General features: G+C 40.9%; 1 protein-coding gene across 1 annotated transcript; it reads left to right on the forward strand.

Moving 5' to 3' along the window:
* Window positions 1-88: 88 nt before the first annotated feature.
* On the forward strand, window positions 89-16,502 carry ZFAND5 (zinc finger AN1-type containing 5). The gene is made up of 6 exons (XM_054283382.1): window positions 89-217; window positions 3,161-3,318; window positions 3,733-3,844; window positions 4,257-4,354; window positions 14,470-14,595; window positions 14,849-16,502. The coding sequence occupies exons 2-6, from the start codon at window positions 3,168-3,170 to the stop codon at window positions 14,995-14,997; spliced, it is 636 nt and encodes a 211-aa protein (XP_054139357.1). The 5' UTR covers window positions 89-217; window positions 3,161-3,167; the 3' UTR covers window positions 14,998-16,502.
* The last annotated feature ends 3,975 nt before the right edge of the window (window positions 16,503-20,477 follow it).

Genomic DNA, 20,477 nt, shown 5'->3' on the forward strand with positions numbered 1-20,477 from the left:
TTCCCGCCGCCCGCCTTCCACGCACGGCGGGTCCCGCCTCGCGCCGCTGCCGACACGGCCGCCGCTGCCGCTGCGGGAACAAAGGAGCGAAGCGGCGGCGGCGCGGCCGCCAGCCCGGCGCCCCCCGCAACCCCCGCTCTCCCCGCAGCCGCCTGGAGCTGTCCGAGGCGCCTTCTACGGCACCCGCCGCGGGGTTTGTGGCCCCCGCCGGGAACAGGTGGGTGAGGGGTGGCAGGCTGGGCTCGGCTCCGCGGGGCCTTTACCGCGGCGGGGTGTGCCCGGGCCTCCTCTCGGGCGGCCTCGTTGCGTTCGGCCTTCGGCGGGGCAGCGCAGGCGGCGAGACAGTGGGGTTCCTGTGTCTAGCGGTGGCGTGGGGCCTGCCGGCGGCGGGGCCGACCGTGACTCAGGCGGTTGCGAGGAGCGGCCGAGCTGGAGACCGCCGTCCGCTGCCGCCGCTCCTCAGCCCGGCAGCCTCGCGGGTCTTTTGTGTCCGGGTGTCGGGGGAGGCGGAGGGGGTGGGAGACGCGGTTAAGATGCGCGGCACTGCGGGCGCTTGGCAGGGCCCCCCGCTTTGTCTGAGTCAGCCGCCGGACTGCAGCCGCCTGGGGAGCGCCCTGCTCCGGTTCGGTTCCCCGGTACCGACACTGAGCTCTGCCGAACACAAGTGAGCGGCGAGTGACCCGCGCAGCCTTTGTGCGTCCTCCTTTTGTTTTGTTCCCGTGTTTATCGTGATCCCTCTTTGGAAGGAGGATGTTGAGGCCATTCGGTATGTAGGTCAGTGAGCCCGTTGCTAACGCAGTGCCCAGGTTTTCGGGCTGCTTTCAGCGCGCGTTGGGGCCCTCGTTTTTGTCGTTACGCCGCCAGTGCGGGATCGCCCGGCTGGACGGCGGCAGCCCGGCCATGGCCTCGGGGCCGAGGGGATGACTGAGGTGCGCGGCCGGGGCCGCTAACGGGGTTTACCCTCCCCTTTCTCCAAGTTGGGCTGATGACGGCGGGGTCCCGGTGGAAGAAGACCTTTTTCGATTATCTTTTTCCCTCCTCTCGAAGATGAACGGTTGGGTGTAACCCTGCCCGCCCCGTGTTGCGGGCGCATTGGTGGAGCGATGGTTGCTTTGGGGCGCCCATCGCGGGAGGCGGCGGGCTGGTAATGCCGCATTTTCTGGGCTGCAGGTCAGCACCCGCTCTCCCCGCTCCTCCTTGGAAGGGAAGGGCAGTCGGGTTTCGCCGGCGCCTCCTCCCGGAGCCGGCGGCCTGCGGGAGATATAAATAGGGGCTGACTTCAGCGGGCGGCCCGGGCCCGTCACGCCGCCGCCTGACAGGCGGAAGCGCAGGCGCTCGTCCGCCCATGTGACCGACCCGCCGCGGCGGCAGCGGCACCGCCGAGCGCGCAGGGCCCGGCCCGGAGCTGCGGTAAGGCGTCGGTCGGGGGGCGGCAGCCGTAGCGGGGTTCCCCTTGTCGGGCGGCACCTTGAAAATGAACGCGGGTGAAACCCTGGCCGTCTCCCGGAGCCTGGAAAAGCGCGACTTGTTTGTTCAGCGTTGGGTAGCAACGTTCCGTCAGGGGCATGCATTTCAAGTAGTGTAACACTGCCGACCAAAGGAGCTGCTGAGTTTCTAGTTTGCGCTGGAATACTAGAGTTGGCGCCTAAAGCAACATTTAGTAAGTGGTGAAATTTCAGGGCACTAACTCGGAAATAAAACAAGTCAGTTGATGTTGGCAGTGTGTTTGATAGCATATTGATCTTACCTGGCTAGTAGCAAAAGGGCAGTAGTATTATTTTTCTGTGTTATGTAGACATAGTTCTGTGTCTTGTCAAAGATGACAAGATTTTTTCAGATTTCCTCTAGGTGGGTCGGGCTTTCTTGTAGCTCCTTTGCTCGTGTGTTTGGCTGTAAAATTGTATCAGATAAAGTGTGAAGTCATGTTGTAGCCAGAAAGAATGCTATTTATACCTGGAAGGTGTTAAAAGCTATAAATAGTACAGCTATTTATACCTGGAAAATTAGGTCCTGTGACCACTAGCTGACAGGATGAATTTTGCTTGTTTACTTTCTCCCGGTTTTGCTTACTGTCATCCCAGAAGTTTAGTTTAGCTAAAGGCACCTGTCAGTTGCAGTTGTACTAGGGAAACAGAAGTACCACTTGCCGTGTGAGCTCTCTTAATTAGAATAATTTTTCTTCATGCTGTAACGAATTTGCTTTTGGCATTTTTGACTTCTAGCAAATCTCATCTGTCAAATATCTCTTACTGCGACTGTTTCTGAATAGGAAAACAGCAATCCAAAGTTTATACTAAAATGTCTTCAGATGCCATATGCGCAGCTTCTACTAAATTTAAATTTTAGTGCAATATTATTACATTACTTCCATTTGTAGCAAATGCATGATTACTGTGTTCCAGTTTTATTGCCCTTGGGAGTCAAGGATTTGGCTGCTATGCCTTTTTCTACTAACCTTGCTTTTCAGAGGTTAACAGGCGGTGAAGGTGAAGATATTATTTCTAACATGCTTAGCACTGACTGGCTCTGGAGGGCTTAGAAGTCTTGACACAACCTGATTAGAGAAGGGATTTTTTTCTTTAAGTGTGTAAGCTATGTAACAGAACATATTGAATAGTTTGGAGTTGTTATTGTTATCTCCCTTGGAAGACTGTTGTGAGAGTAATTGTGAAATTAGCCTCAAAATGATGTAAGACCAGTGCTGAAAAAGCAGGGCTTTTCTGCTGGAGTCTCTTGGCTCTGCTGGAGTCCACAAAAATAAGCTGTATTATTTGCCAGAACTGTTTTGTGGGTGTGAGCATATCTTACTTATTCTGCATATCCCTGTTAGTGCTCAGAACCTGGCACTTAAGGAGGTTTTTTGTCTGTCAAATTAACCTGCACATGCAGTTCAGTGCTCAGCAAGTATATTATTTCTCAGTATTAGTATGATGACACTTTGTCTTGTATTAAAGGTTCGTAATGATGTTACTTAGCAATAAATTGCGGTCTTGAATGGTATATTAATGTTCATATAACCCTCTTTAAGAATGGTGATATCACTTGGTGAGGCAGGGTGAGCAGATATACTTAAAATTCTTTAAATTCTTAATACGTTTAACCCTGTAATTGATTTTGGTGGCATGCCTTCTCCTAATGCAGTTTTTGATTTTATTTACAGCATCGAGATGACTCAGGAGACAAACCAGACCCCAGGGCCTATGCTGTGTAGTACAGGATGTGGATTTTATGGAAATCCTAGGACAAATGGGATGTGTTCAGTTTGCTACAAAGAACATCTTCAGCGACAGCAGAATAGTGGTAGAATCAGCCCAATGGGTAAGAGTGTGGGGAATTGTTGGGGGTTGGTTTTCTCTATTTCTGTAGAAATGAAATATACAGAGAATTACAAGGACTATTAGAACGTTTTGTTAGAGAACTTCTGAAGGCTGAACTGAAAGAATGAATATTCAAAGAAAATACTACTTAAAAGCACAGTAAAGATAAAAATAATTTTTGTGTAGTGTTCTGGTTTGCTTGGCATTCAATCATAACTTGCTTTCCCACTTAGCCACTTCTGTTAGCATTTTTTTAATGCAATCTCTATTTTGGTTATTATGTAAAAGTGTCTTTAAGTAAAAAGTAATAAGCAGTAGCATTGAAGATTGTATGCAGGCAGTTCATAGCTGTATAGGAGACTATTTGATTAATGTGTTTTCTGTGATCATAACGTGTCAAATTCTTGTTACATAGGAACAACCAGTGGTTCAAACAGTCCTACCTCAGACTCTGCATCTGTACAGAGAGCAGACACTAGCTTAAACAACTGTGAAGGTGCTGCTGGCAGCTCATCTGAAAAAACAAGGTAAAATAAGGGTTGTACTGTGACAGTTGAATGAGCTTTGTGTTTGCTAGAAGGCCTGCAGCAATCCTGTCCTGTTGCAGTGAGTGCCTGCAGAAGAAAATGGGCCTGACAGGGCTCTATGAGTCCATGTAAATTGAAAAATCATTCAGATATTTGGTGTTGTAGTACTGCAGTAAAAGGAATGGTTTTTGTTTATCTACGGAACTAATTTGTTACAGGCTTGCCTGTTTTTTTCTAAAATAATAGAATCTAAAATAAAATAAAGAAGTATTTTGAAGATAGTAGAAGTATAGGTCAGGAAAATGTATCAATAGTGACTGAACCAGTAGTTCCTTAATGGGTCTGAAGAGTTCAAGCTTTTATTACTAATGTAAAACTGATGTAAATTTTGTGTTTCACTGTGCTTAAACAGAAACGTGCCTGTTGCCGCTTTGCCTGTAACACAGCAAATGACAGAAATGAGCATTTCAAGAGAGGAGGAATTAAAACCGAAAACGGAGACTGAGCCAGGTATGTTCTCGGCAACACTGGCCATAACCAGTTGTCTTAACATGAGTGCGGAGTGTGTTTGCTTTCTGAGTAGCCATCTCCTGTTGTGGTGGTAGTCTTAAGAAATGTGTTTAGAATGCTTTTTGAGTACAGTCTGCTCAGAATAAAGAAAAAGGACTAGTTCCAGAACAGCTTTTAAATATATGCTAATTGTTAGTAAAAGAATTTACACTTATAAGGGTGTTTTTAGATCCCTAACATTTGTTTTTAAAGGTGAGGCACTCTAAAATCATATTAGGGCAAGGTGTTCTGTTTTGAAGTGGAGCTGTTTGGATTCAGTATGTTATCTAGCAGAACAATTCCAGCTGACTCATGGCAGTCAAAATGGCTTGTGGTTGGAGAATGGTGCTTAATAAATTCTATTCTACAGAGAAGTGAGGCTGTTGGGGAAGGGAGAATGGGTGGTTTAGAAACATTAACAGAAGTTGCTTAGGGTTCTTGAACTAATTGAGTAATCCGTAGATATACTCAGTGCATTGTTTCGGGGATGTGGGGTAGTTGCAGCTTTAATTGTTATGTGTGAATTGTCCGTTTAACAGTTTTATGCTCATGTTGGATTGTTGTAGCTGGAGTAGTAAAACTTGGAGGACTGAGCTATTTCTTGTACTGAGGCAGAGAGGGAGGGCATCTTGCTTAACCTAACTAGTGAACAACTGAATTTGTACCAGATGGATATCTTAACACACTTGCTTTGTTCTTAACAAACCCAGAGGGTTTTTTTTAAATTTACCAGCTCTGAAACAGTTTTAAAAACTAAAAACTGATGTGTAGTAGGAAATCTGTTTACTCAAGCTGAAGGTAAAAACTGTTTCTCCAGTTTTGAAGTCGTTGGGATAAAAATGGCATCAGATGCTGCTAAGCACTCTATCAAAGAGGTTTTTATCTAGTTATATCTTTGCCAACAAAGACTGTTCTGACACTTGATGTTAATTTTCTCAGTATTTGTACAAAGGGTTTTTACCATTTTCAGTAAAAGCTGTCACAAGCTTGTGTAGAGATGGTTGGAAATACTACCAGAGGACTTAAATGGCTCTGGAAAAACTTGAAAACTTGAAAAAACTACCTTCTGAGAGAACATACCTGTAAATTCATGAGGCAGCCTCAGCTGCTATGATGCCCAAATTCCCTTTTAAGTGTTATTGTTTGGCATAGATCCTAGACAGTGTAAGATAATGTCCTTATATACTATTCTTAGGGTTTGTTGGACTTCTTAATTTGACAGTGTTGGCTATATTTAGTGGTGCATTACTCTGTGTCTTGTAGGCAAGAGAAGCTGGCCTAGACTTTTTATTAAAAATTCCTGATGTGTCTGGACTAGGCAGATTTTTTATCTTCCTTTTTTCCAGTAGCATCCATTATGTGTTGGTCTCTTGAAGACAAACTGGAACAATTGTAAATAATTTGCATCACCTGATAGCAACAAAAGTTAATACTCTCTTTTAGATATGATTCTTTAAAATAATGCAGTCATAGAGTTGTTAATGAAATAAACGTGTAGCTATAAGCATAGGCTGACACTAGAGGCAATTTTGTAACTGGACGGTACTAGATCATGAGCTGTATCCTCAAAAGTATGAAGTCACGTTCTCTTTTGCCAGCTGTTCATTAGCAAAAGAGATTTTGTATGCTTCCCTTACAAATCAGAAAGCTTAAAAGAAGGATTACGTCTGGTAATTTATTTGTTTTTGCAATCCTGTAGCATAAAATTATACTTTTTTTACTTTTGGAATTGAAACAACTGACTAGAAAGTGGAGAAGTTGAGATAAAATGAACTATCGTTATAAATTATCAAATCAGAAACCAAATCTATAAGAAAATTTAGCAATGAGTTATTAGATTGTTAACAACATAAAATTTTGAGAAAAACCACCACAGCCAAGGCAGCATCAGCCCCGGGTGTCGGCGCTGGGTGAACCGGGATCCAGCTGACAAAGTGTCTCCCCAGTGGTTCACCCCATCTGCTTCAACAGTTAGCTTATATACAGTGTATTCTGCCTGAGGCAGGGATGTCCGAATGTTCCTTTGTGTCTCTTCACATGTAGAACTGGGGCCATACGTGTGCAGGAATAGACAAAAGTGAGTCCAAGTGTCTAGATGGTTGTCTGAACACTTTGGAAGAGCCTTCATTCACTTGTAGCAGAGTGGTGCCAGTGCTTGAGTATGGTAGATGCAATCTTCCCAGGTGCAGGCCCTCCAGGGAAGTCAGCAATCGTGGCCCAGGAATGTTTCATTCATACTTTTAACAGACTTGATATTTTTTTTGTCTGGCAACTAATTGAATAAAAATAAGACTCTGCTCCCAGCCAGGGTGGTCAAAGACATAGCTTGGATTTTACAATATTTTATACATATGTAGCATGAATTATCTCTACCATATACTACACGATGAAGTTTAACAAGCTTGTTTCTATTTATTTTGTTGGGATTTTTTGTTTTTTCTTTGCTCAGAGGTTGCAACCTAGATTCGCCTTCAGAGCAAACCTGGTGCTAAGACAATTGTACCTTAACATCTGAAGAAAGGCATGGTGGATGTAACTCCGTTGTAACTCACATGATTGTTTTCTTGTAACTTGTTGAAGTGCTCTGAGTCTTGACTGGATTCCAAGCACCCATGAAAGCCTCACTCCCCTCCTCAGCTGGACAGGGGAGAGAAAATAAAATGAGGGGTTAATGGGTTGAGATAAGGATGGAGAGAGATCCCTCCCCAGATACCTGTCAGGGGCAAAGCAGACTTGAATTAGAGGTGTGGAGTTTATCATTAACAAGATCAAAGCAGGATAATGAGAAGTAAAATCAGACCTTAAAAACACCTTCCCCTGACATCCTCTGTACCTCCTAACCCAGTGGTGCCAGGAGCCAGGGTTGTGGTCAGTTCATCACCCAAGGCGCCTCCTGCTCAGGGAGAGGAGTCATTCGCTTACTGCACTGTGGGGTCCCTCCCACTGAAGAGAGCTCTCTATGAATTTCTCCAACATGAGTGTATGTCACGAGCAGCAGGTCCCTGAGAACTGCTGCAATATGAGTCCATTCCATGGGCAATGGCACCCCTCAAACTGCTGCAGGGTGGGTAACTTTTCCATGGGGTGCAGTCTTTCAAGGACAGGCTGTTCCAGAATGGGAGCAGAGCCCCTGTCTCCACAGGTCTCCCATGGGGTCACAGCCTCCCTTCAGGCATCCCCCTGCTCTGGCGTGGGGCTCCTCCCTGGGCTGCACATGGATCTCTGCATCCCCATAGACCTCCATGGCTGCAAGGGCACAGCTTTTCACCATGGTCTGCACCACGGGCTGCAGGGGAATCTCAGCTCCAATGCCTGGAGCACCTCCTGCCCCTCCTTCACTGATCTTGGTGTCTGCAGAGTTGTTCTTCTCACAAGTAATTACAACTGATGCTGTGCAACAACTTCTGTTTTCTTTCTACTTAAATATGTTACCACAGAGGTGTTACCACCATTTCTGATTGGCAGAAAGGAGCACATCACTTTGGAGCTACCAGGGATTGGCTCTGCCAGACATGGAAGAAGCTTCTACCATCTTCTGATAGAAGCCACCTCTGTAGCCTTGCACTACCAAAGCCGGGCCATACAAAACCAATCCACCGCTATAAATAAATGGTTTTAAAAATAAGTTTATTTCAACAATTGTATTGTTTTAATGCACAGCATATTTTTAGCATTTTCTTAGACTTTTGTAGGTGATTACTTTGCTAAATGATCAGCTTCTAGTCAGGTCTGTCACTGTTTCCAGACACAGTATCTGCACTGGCTCAAGAGTGTAGTACTTTTTGTGGTTGTTTTTGATAGGGTTGGATTTTTTAATACAGTAATGCTCTGATTAGGGTGTAGTGTTATATGTAAGTAGTATGGCTTATGAAAAAGTAAACCAGAAATTAAACTGATAATGGTATTGTGTAAGTTACATATTTTAAAAATATGTAAATACTGCCAACTTCCGTCCCTGCTGTAACTTACCCTGTCATTCAGCAGCAGCAGTGTTAGAAGACTGCAGGCAATGCTGGTTGGCATGTCTCTGCTCTCAATCAAGCTGTTAGGGTTGGAGCTATTTTACAGCTGTTGGGCATTCAGGTTGAGAGACCCTGTAATGGGTTACCCTTGCTATGCTGTAGGTAGAGCAAGTGGGTTGCAGGTAATACTGTGAGTAAGATGTAAGTAAGGTAGCTTGTGATGTCGAGTAAGATCAAGATGTACATACATGATGTTCCATAAATCTGGTTGTAATGAGTGCCTTGTTTGTTCGGGTTTGTTTTCACATATGGCTGTACTAGTTTCACAACGTTGTTCGCTGTAAACAGTTCTGTTGTATTAGTAACATTCTATATTGTGTTTGGAATAATTAGTTTGTCTTCATGTTTCCCATGCCTGCTGTAGCTTTGGTAAACACTCCTGATTGAAAAATTTCAGAAATTAAGTCTGTTGTAAGCGCTGAAGCTGTCCACTGCACAGAAAAGCGCTGAGGACCTAACTGCTGGTGCTGTGTGTGTTGGTGATAGCACATTATTATTATTCTTCTAATAGTGATACACCATGCACGTCAAGTCTTTATGATAACCAAATTAAACTGTGCTTCTGTAACTGGGGAATCAGTATGTTGTATTAATGGGCATATTAATTTAAGGTATTAAATATGCAAATAAAAGAGTTAGACTTAGGCATGGAGAGGTGAGTGGCATGCTGCAGAACATTTATATTCCCACTCTTCAACATAAAAGTAAGCATGATGGAGATTTGTTCTGCAGCCTTTCATCACAGGCACATAGGCTGGCATAGAAGTTATAGTTCCTGAGCAAAAGTTCAACAAAGTATAGCAGGTACTGCCCATCCTTCCAGACTAAAGTTTTATGTACAAGCACCTTGTTGTCTTAGACTAACCCCAGCTGACAGCTAAGTGCTATGCAGCCACTCACTCAGTTCTTGCTCTCCAGTGCTGAGGACAGTCAGTGGAGGAAAAAACTAAACCCCATGTGTTAAGATAAAAAAGCTTAACAATTAGAATGAAGTAAGATAAGCAATGCTGATGGTATTAACAATATAATTGTAATGAGAAGAGGAGAAGAAAGAATAAACTCCAGATATTTCACCAGTGATGCATACTACATTTGGTCACCACCTGCTGACTGATGCCCAGCTCATTCCCCAGCAGTGGTTGGCAGCTCCCAGTCAACACTTCCCATTTATACATTGGGAGAAGTGTGTTCTGATGTGTGGATTATTCTTTGGCTTGTTCATTCAGGTCAGCTGTCCCAGTGATTCTCTCTCCTGGCTTTTTGTGCACCTGTTTGTTTGCAGAGCACGTGAAACTGAGAAGTCTTTGTTTTAAAGTAAAAGCACTATTTAGCAATATTTAAAACACTAGTTTTATTATTTGACACTAGTAATATATCAGCATTATTCTCATACTGAATCCAAAATGCATCACTGTACCAGCTACTGAGAATAAAATAACTCTATCCCAGCTGAAACCAAGGCAGTTGTTCTCATATGCAGTCTAAGGATTGTATTGCGTCTAGTACTTCTGTTACTACTATTGTTTCAGCTCCATAACTGCAGAAATGCATCTAATGTATTTTGGATAACTTCTGACTTGACCTTTTCTCTCTCTTGTTTTGTTTTTTCTGTTTCTTTGATGCTGGGAGTTAGCAGTTAACTTCATCAAGTCACAGTCCTTAAATCAATTTCTTTCCCTGCACTTTCAAGAATTTGTGCCAGTGTTATCCTTGAAGTTTAAGGTGTTTAGATTTTATTTTGGTGATTTTTTTCTTCAGCCAGAGAAGCTTCTAAAAAACTTTGTTGTGTTACTTTTGTATTCCTTTCTGGTCACTTTAGATAGGAGGAATGTTAGAAAATAGTACAGATTGATTTTCAGTGTGTTTTCTTCAGCTAAAATATTAGATTCATTCCTTTTCAGAGTGAAAGCTCTGTAATACTGATACCTGCTTTTTTTTGAAGTAGCCATACTGTTTTATGTGAGAAAGCTACTGACAGCTTTGAGTGTTCTTAGAGTGGTTTTTAATTTCAAATGGCATTCCCATGAGTCTAAGAAGAACTTTATTCTTCAGTTCGTAGAACCTTTTTGCATGTAGATTGAGTAGCTGTTGTACTTTGTCCTGTGGCTGACTGGTTCCATCAGTGGCCTTGCTGCTCCTCTTGTAAGGATGCATCTTATCTTAAGGCTACATTTGAAGGAAATTTTCCAAAGTTTGTGATGAAATGCCTGCATTTGTGTAGACTTTTTCAGGCAGACACATCCAGTATAGGATTAGGTTAGTTTTTAGTTTGCTAGGATAATAGCCATCGTTGGCCATGATGGTAATGCATTTACAGTGCCTGCAGGCAATCATGTAAGACCAAAATAGTGTTAATAAAAGCCTACCCAGTTCTGAAAATCGGTTGTCCCTAAAGTTTTTGGCGTTGTACTGGGAGAACTGATCTGGTAAAATTTGAGTGAAGTAAATCTTTGCAGGTCTTGAACCAGAGACAGGAGAGGACATGACCAGGGTGATGGAGGGGGCTACACACAACCATAGAACCATTTGGGTTGGAAAGGGTTTTATAGATCATCTAGTTCCAAGTCCTCTGTTCCTGTGCATCACTAATCTTAAAGAATTTCTGCCTAACATCTCTCATATATCGATCTTGTAATTCAAAAGTGTTTCCTGTGATCCTATCACTATCTGCCCACGTTTAAATCTATCCCTTTGTTTTATTATCCATCTAAAGTTGGAAAGGTTTCTGTAAGGTATTCCTAGAGCCTTGTCATCTCCATGCTGAACAACCCCATTTCTCTCAGCTCTGCTTCATAGGAGAGGTGTTTCAGCCTCCTGATCATCTTTGTGGCCCTAGTCTGGTTAACCCCGCAGATTTACATCTTTCCTGTGCTGAGGACCCCAGAGCTGGATTCAGCGCTCCAGATGGGGTCTACAGTAGCAGAGTAGATGGACAGGTCTTGAGCCCATTTCTCAAGTTTGTCCAGATCTCCCTTTCTGGCATCCCCTCCTTCATGCTGAGAATGCACATAATCCCTGTCTGTGTAACTGATTAAGATATGCAAGAGCAGGATTCCCAAGACAGAGCCCTGAGGGATGCCACTCATCACCAGTCTCCACCTGGACATAGAACCACTGACCATACCTCTCTGGCTGTGTCCATCCAGTCAATTCCTTATCAACCACATAGTTAATCATTCAATTCCATGTTTCTCCAGTTTGGAGTTCAGGATGAAAAAGTACATCATACCAGTAAGAGCTCTTTTACAGTGGTGAGGAGTTTGCTTCATCTGAACACTGTTACTGAGGAAGCAGGTTGATGGGTACCAGCAACCACTGTGTTACAGTTTTTGGCACTTTTTCAGCTACCTGTTCTACGGTGATACATAAATCATTTTGAGCACTTTGATTAACAGTGATTTCTGGCATGAATTTAAGTTAATATCTTGAGGACCGGAATTGTGCTTGCCCAGTTGGATTTGTCTTTTGTGTTAAAGGAAGCCTTTTGTGGCAAACAACTGTAAGAACAGTATTTTGATTTAGGTAGGCTCCTGATGTCATGGCAGAACAATTGCAGTTTTCAGTATTTTTCATCTGTAGGTTGATGAAAAAGGAATTTTGTTCTGAGCTCTAGGGCACAGGGTGGGCAACTTTTTCGACTGTCCTCGCCATTACTCAGAAGCACATTTATGAACATATAGCATCATAAAAGCCAATCAGACTAAAGTCTGGTGGCATAAAATAACAGCAGAATCCTTTATTCTTGGAGAGTAATAAATGGAACATTTTAGTTTGGATTTAGGGAGCTATGTCCCCTCTTGGCTTGGTACCTTTTAGTGACTATTACTGCATGTTGTGTCCTGCTTTTCCTCCTTGGAAGATGTGTTAGCTGTGGGGGAAGTATCCTGTTCAGCAGCCTTTTCAGGGAACGTGCTGCTGCAGTTTCTTAGAATCGCTTTCATCGCTTTACACATTGTGGTCTGCCATTGTTGCAGTTTCTTCATGGAAGAAACTTGTATACTTGGAAGATATAGATGGAAGTATACTTATAGTAATTGGTAACATTTTCCCTAGATTAATTTGTTCTCAGAGGCTTTGTTTTGTGATGGAGTGATCTACTAAGCTTTTTGCCTTGGTAATTCCTGGGAAGTTTTAATTTTGGCTTCCTTGTTGACATGTGTTAGGCAGTGATATAAATTATTCTCTTCTTATTTTCATTTTTTCTTAGTGTATGTTGTGAGTGACTTTATATCACTGTTTATTTGCCACCCTCTATATTTTCTTTAGCATGTGATTGAAACAGTATGCATGCTCCCAGGGTTCAAATTTTGAAATTACTTCTGACACAGACAAAGCTTTCTCTTTACTAACTACACACCAAATTGCAATGTGTGTGTTTCTGGTTCGTCTTATTCATCTGTTTTGGCTTACAATTAGCTTTTTATTTTGAAACAAACTAACAATATAACAAATCTTAAAAATGGAGATTTGACTATACCTTTGGAGAGGTGTTCAGTCTTTGTATTTTTTAAAGGCCATAGCTGACAGCTCTTAGCCAAGGTGCATAGCATCTGACAGGTACGCTCAGTTTGTGGTACTGCTGGCTCTTAGGCCAGTTTTTGATCGCAGGCTCTCTAGTAGACAAACTGGTACTGAACACTGATTGTCTTAGGATTTAAAGACAGGTTCAGAGTGTCACATTTGTTCATCTAGAAAATCTTAATCAAAACAAATTGTTTCCACCAAAAAAGGGTTATAAAATATCTGTAATGTGACCAAAGAAAAACAACAGGTTGTAAATGACCTTGGTTGTTCATGAGCACTGTTGCTATGATGTAGAGGTATAAAATAATGTTAGCAGTCATTTGTTTTACTGCAAGAAATTTCTTGATGATGAGCACTGAAGGTTCCCTGTTACTTCTGAGAGTTTGCTGCTTATAAGTGTTGTTTAGATTGTGAAGTCTTGCCTGGGGCCTTTCTTGTGCAGTGAACTGTGAAGTTTTCTATGACAATGCAAATACGATTTTAAAAAGCAAGTACTATTCAAAAGAATCTTGTCTAACAAACCATATTTGTATGATGTTAACTGCAAATACGTCCTTGAGGCTTACGTATTCCATTTATTATGAAATGCATTTTGTAATAGATGTTATGATAGATGTTGTCATGCTCTGAGAGTGTTCAGCAAACTTGTACCAAGAGCAGGTATTACAGTTGTGTACAAGTGCATCTCTCAATTTTCCTTAGTTCCATTTTTGGATATGAAGAGGATATCAATTAAAAAAAATTAAATTTTTGGGATAAAACACTTTTTTCAATAAAACAGCCATGTCTAAAGATGTTCTAAAGATGTCTAAAGAGGCAATTGAAAAAGCATTCATTTTGACTATACCTGTTTAAACACCAAAACTGAATAAATTGCAAAAAATACAAATATGCAATGCAAATTTGCACTTTGTTATTTAAATGAGGGCTCTTTAGAACTTTGTATTTTTTAGCTGTGTTCTGGATCTGTCATAGAATTAACAGCTTCCTAGCTGCTGTCTTGGTGAGCTGCCTTAGATACCTGACTTCACTGCAGAAGTGGCAAAACAACCAGTACTATAGCAGGAACATACTACTGAATTTCCTTTTTTTTTTTTTTTCTTCTCTAAAATATGTTCATGTTAGTTATATCTTCTACAGAGGTATCTGTGTTCAGCAACTTTAGCTGTGACAGTATTGTTACTTTTTAGATTAAGTATTACTTTAATCGTATGATTTATTTAAATATAAAAGGTGCACACGGAATTTCTGTCATGCTTTTCAAGCCTGTATAGATATATAGAGTAAGTGCCACTTATTTCCTAAATGTTGAAATGTGCAGAATAATCTCAGTGTCTCAAGTAGTCGCAAGGGGTGGATAAAAATCCTTATTTCTGATCATGTTTTTAGACTAGTCAGCGTAGTACTGTAGGCAACAGATGTCAGGATCTTAGTGGTTGAATTAATCCTTACTGTATGCATACTATTTGATACCTCATGAAGTCAAGAAAAGCAAATTTTACCCTTATTTCCTTTGTGTGCTTTTAACAGTTGTTACTCAACCAAGCCCATCAGTTTCTCAGCCTGGTACTTCAGAGAGTGAGGAGAGAGCTGCTGAACTGCCGAAACCAAAGAAGAACAGATGTTTCATGTGCAGGAAGAAGGTTGGCCTTACAGGTATGAGAATACTGTCAATTTTAAACAAATTTGCATGATTAGTTACCTCTTGCTAGATTAGACTTGACAAAAATTGTGTTTTATTAGATTTATCAGCTTTTTCACAATTCACACAACTTAGTAAGTCCATTTATTTTTCTTACTCTGTATATCACAGTAGACAAACATGTCCCCTTTGTAGTGACTGCACCCTTAATTAACACCATAATTAAAAACTAATTCCTAGTAATGTTTCTTCTTTTTCTGTGTACAGGATTTGACTGCCGATGTGGAAACCTATTTTGTGGACTTCACCGTTATTCTGACAAGCATAACTGCCCATATGATTACAAAGCAGAAGCTGCAGCAAAAATCAGAAAAGAGAATCCAGTTGTGGTGGCTGAAAAAATTCAGAGAATATAAATTAATGTGCTTGTGAAAAGACTGACTGACTTTTTGTGGGGCTTTTTTTTCAATACATCCTAAAAACCATGAAAAGAGCAGGTGCATGGTCATTTTCCTTTGTTTTCAAAAGTTTTACTTCTAGTCCTGTCTGTCTAAATGATACTTCAAATGTTTGGGTGTTTGTTACAGGCAGAATTGGATAGATACAGCCCTTGAAAATGTATATGCCCTCCCCAGAATAGATGGATGATCAGAAACCTGCGCAGGAATACACATGCACAGAGGACAGATTCTAGTTCACATGTGCCAAACAGATGTATGCAATCTGCATGTGTGCAGCAGCTCTGCCTTTTGAGATGTGCATGAGGTGTTTATTGTTCGGCTAATGTTGTATGCCTGTTTTGGAGAAGGATACATCAAAACAGTTCGCAGTCTATTCTATCATTTAAAATCTCATTCTACTTTTAGTTGCCACACTCCCATTTTAGTTTTCCAGCAGAATGCAAGCTGTGTAGAGGGGTCTACCATCACAGTACGATGAGCGTCTTTGCCATATTTTAGTCACTTAACAACTGCACTGAGAAAAATAAAAAAAATCAGATACATGTGAGAAGAAAATTGCTTTTTTAAAAGATTACATTAACTCAAGAATCCTGAAAAAAAGTTCCCAAAGGAGATGTCCTATTAGGAGCTTAAGAACTGGCCTGCAACAGAATTGTCCGCTTTTCCTTGCCTAGCTAAAAATGTTGTGTAGCACAATATTGTAAGATTGGTTTTCAAAACACAGTTACAAATGTTTCTAGACATACCACAGCATCTCTATCAAGCAACACAGGTCTGAATAAGTTGCTGAAATACTAGAGCAGTTTATTATTCATGTACTACTTATGTTCTGTGTGTTCCAAGTTCAAAAGAATATTAGGAATTAATTTTTCTAGTTTTAAATGTAACAGTTGCACCGTTCTGCATGGGAAACCATACCTAACATGGCTGCTGTAGACTTAAATGGTAGCTGGAACCACTCTTGGAGGGCTGCTTTATCATTTTTAATTGTACTTGGGTATAGGACTGTAGTGTTCTTGGGTGTATTGCATGGGCTGCGTTATCTACGGCATTGTACAATAACAACTAGAAAAGGCAGTATTCTTCACTGATGCTTGTCTGGTAATATATTTTCACTTCTGTGTTATAATGGAAGGGGTTTTTGTGATGTATGAAACTTGTGTTTTTTATATAAACAAATACGGTTTAGATTAGTGTTGTGGTAATGCCTGTTCTCATTTGTAAATAGTTTCATACATACACAAGGCACTACTCCTACCTGATTTTTGTTGCCAGTGTTCAGTCTTGGTTTTTACTTCACTATTAAAAGCGTCAGGTTTCCGCTTCTAACTTTGTTCTTCTGAGTTATTAGATATGCAAACATGTACAGATAGTTCATATTTATGTATTGCACATAAGCTACCCAGTATCTATGCTATATTGTATTATGTAAATAATAAAATAATGTACAGAAGGAAATACTTCCTTTTATGGTAGTTCATTGGTTTTAGTTCTTGCTGTAATGAGAATGTGACCTTGTAGAAGATCAAGTGCAAAGTTTAATATAAGTTCTTACAGATACTGTCCTATGCGTAAGCTTGCCTCTATCCTTAGTTGGAAATACGAGCTTTTTTGAGACAAATAGCCGTGAGCAACTGGGTTAGAGGTAACTACTTGATGACCTGACAAAACTGCCAGCAAATAACAATGTGCTTTAAAGGAAAAAAAGTATTAGCAATGAACCTCTCCCTTACTTCCAGTGGATTTGTTGTGATAGAGCCAGAACACTGACTAAACTGTTCTGTCCACATCTTCACCTGCAGACCTCATCAGTTATTGTCAGTGTCAGCAACCCAATACAGGTGGTAAATACACCTGTTTTATCCTTTCCAGTGGGAAGGAAAAGGATACAGAACGCAGCACATGTTGCAATGGAGAAAGACATCTTTAATACTGGATGATCCATAAAAATTGCTTATATCAGAAATGGATAATGTGTATTCCACCAGTCAGCTGATAGTCAATGTGATAAGTTAATACTCCAGCCACTGTGTGTACCTCCAGTAAGGGAACACAGGCATGCTCTGAGACTTATCCATGGAACTGCTTTAAAGGACCAAAATTACAGTATTTCTACCTTTCATATTAAAGCAACATCTGCAACTGCATTTCAGCATAAAGGTGTTGGCATTTTGGTTTTTTTTGTTTTTTTACCTGAGAGTGCCCTGTAGATAGGTGTTTGGAGAACTGTCTGGTTTTGATACTTTCTTGGCTAGAATGGTTTAGGACTGGTACTAGTACTCATATTGTTGTTTTATGATTATGGTGGTCTCAATCTCAGTCTGATTTTTTTTTTTGTACAAAGGTTGCAATTGCAAACACTTGTTAAAATGTTTGATCTTGGTACATCTGTACATCAAAGTATGGAATGAAAAACTTCTTTTTCTTGTAAAATCATTAACTGTATCATGTAAATTACACTTAAGTGGAGTATGAGCCTCCTCAAGTCAGTTGGCCAGTGCTTTGTTCTTTTAATAGTGCATGTCCTGAGCTCTGATTCTGTTGAGGCTCACAAAACGAGGGGAAAGTTGTTTGAAAAGAGCAGGTATTGACAAAGTATGTAGATGGGGACACCATTCAGAATTAAGTGCAAACGCTGGTACATTTTCCAAGAAAGAAACATAATTGCTTCATGTGTCACTGATCCTCCTTAACACATTTGCTTGTTAGACTGAGATCTTTTTAACCCTTGCATAAACACAAGTTCTGGGAAAGGTCTTACTCTGTTATAAACAATATTACTAGATGGGGGTGACTTTTTAGTTGGGAAAAAAAGGGCCATGTAAACACGTGAATAAATGAAAACAACTAGGTCATCATTTCATAATCTTCAATCTGTGAAATGCTTGACTAGCCCCAAGTGTTATGGCTCTGCAGTACTATGTTCCACAGGATTCTGGGCAAATTTACTGACAGTTGTTACTGTTAAACCTGAAATTTGGAATGTAAGGATGGGCCTTCCTGCGGTGGTTCCAATGCTGATGATCTGCCAGATGCTTTGGTTGATTGTTGGTTGTGATGCATAAGGATGCCATGGGGTCAGGAACCCCTGACTACCAAAGCCCCTGACATGGTGCTTAGATCTTTGAAATCGTGCTGTTGATCACTGGTGACTCCCCTTTGGAAGGTCATTATTCACAAGTGTAACAAAACGTCTTAGATGCTTCTAGTCACTGAAAGGGCACTTAAGGATTTGACTCAGGTCTGGTGTCACTGATGAGTCAAAATGCATGTCATTTTTGCCGTGTTCCTAAGCTGCTCTACAGTATCATCTGATGCATCTGCTTGAAGGAGGAAATGTACAACAAATAAGGAATTGGTTTGTTTAAGGTATCCAGGTGTGTTAAGTAGCTATGACTCAGTCACAAATGGAACTTTGCTCTGTGTGTGATTTTTCTGCTTTTTTCATAGTTTCTCTGTCAGCCAGAAATAACGGGTTTTCACACAAGTAACATATTACTGGCTCCCTTGATCTTTTCCTGTAATTAAATACCCAGGATGTTGATGGACTGCTTTCTGATTTAGGACATAAAGAGCTTTGGCAGTATACCTGAAAGTACCTGGATGGCATTGGAATTGACATATGACAAACATGAATAGTTAGAAAATAACTGAATAGTGAGAAATTATTTTACAGCTGGAAAAATAATGAGTGACTGTATGTTGAAATACAGTGCAGGAACAAAGTTCTGTCAGTGAGTGCAGTGAGAGTTATCACCACAGAGAGTTTTAAATGCCATTTTGCAAACCTGAGTTATCACTTAATCTACTGTAAACACTTAGGAGAAAGTGCTTCAGCCTTTAAGTTGCCTGTTTTAGAAGTAATTTAGTGATGGCCAAAAAAGCAGGGTTGGAGTTTGGAGGTTTTTTTTTATCAAAGGAAATACAGAGGCCATTTCTGCTTGAAAGGGCATGTCAGCCTAATAAAGCCAAACCAAAGACTGAATCACTCATAGTGTGAAGAATTGAGTTCTGTGGGAGGCAAATCAGCAGAATATCAGCAGTCTGTGATTTGATATAAATTAAATTAAAATAGGGGTAAAGATGGGAGTACTGAAATAAATGGAATAATCAACATCTACAATAGTCATCAAAAACTGGCTTGACTATTTTATTTGTGTAGGTAGAATCAACTATTAAAAAAATTAGGTTGATAGTTGAAATTTCTAGTGTCATAGCTTCCTGAAGAAGTTGTCTTGTACGTGTCTTTTGTGCTAAATGGTAAGTTGCAGAAGACAAATCCTTTTTTTAATGCCTATTTAATTTTAGTGTGTGTTTCTGTTGTAAGCTCATGGCCAGATTTGTAACAGCATTGGAAGATGGGCTTCTCAGGTGAGTGTTACTGCAGCTCAAACTACCGAAGTGAGATATCTGTGTCTTCATTAAATCCCCTTGTGATGCTCTTTCATTTCTGTCTGTATCTACAACTAGTTCACCAGCATTTATTTCTAAGCAGCAGTAAGCCTGCTTATCACAATCTGAGGTTTATTCACTATGAAGAGAAAACAAAAATTAAATGGGATAATTATATTTACAACTTTTGTTACATTGTTGGCATAATCTTGTGAAAGGTGTTAAAAGCAGAAAAGATTTGCTGAGCTATTGCATGGCAAGCGTGGAGGTGAAGAAACGCTACCTACAGCTCTGACCTTACACTTTTAGAGACCTACAATACCTGTGTCTAATATTTTTGCCTGTTTAATATATTTTCAAATACAGCAAAAGAAAATAAAGTCCCACTGTGAATCTTCACTTGGTAGTATCAGTGAGATTGTAGCACAAATCTGAGGAAAAGGAAATCAATTTATTTCACTATCCCTCATTCTTGTTCATCTACTCTTTACCACAGTGCACGTATATATTGTTTAAAACACACCCAGCCTGTGCTATTTTTTGGTTAGGGTTTTCCTTGAGTGGAAAACATTTTTAGATGTGATTGAATTTTCTTTAATGCATCAGGGAGAAGTTGGGTGCATGATGTCTGTCCCCTGAGTTCCCAAGAAAGCCTGTGAAACAGTTTGTGCATGGGACTATTTGACTTCCATAATACTTCTGGGAGACCAGGTCAGATTGGGTTTAAACAGGATTAGGCTAAAGCAGTTATTCCTTAGTTGTATACTTTAAGTAGCGTGGGATTTATGAGGGGAAAGTAGATTTATGACCCTGGAAAAATCTTGATCCCTCTCAGTCTGGTTTCAGTCTTCAGAGTGAGACTGAGCTGATTCCTTTGATTGCTGGATTCATATGATGAATAATACCCTTACTGATTTGTGGATTTCTGTTAGAATTCCTGACTGACCAAAATCTTGGATGTTTTGTTGTCAATTCAGTCACGACAGCAACTCGAGGAAAGTTCACTGATTGCTGGGTCTAGTGTGAGGATGATGCACAGGCAG

Source organism: Melozone crissalis, unplaced genomic scaffold, assembly GCF_028551555.1.
Source record: "Melozone crissalis strain CALT ecotype California unplaced genomic scaffold, PUWL_Pcris_2 ptg000036l_1, whole genome shotgun sequence".
Lineage (NCBI taxonomy): Eukaryota > Metazoa > Chordata > Aves > Passeriformes > Passerellidae > Melozone > Melozone crissalis.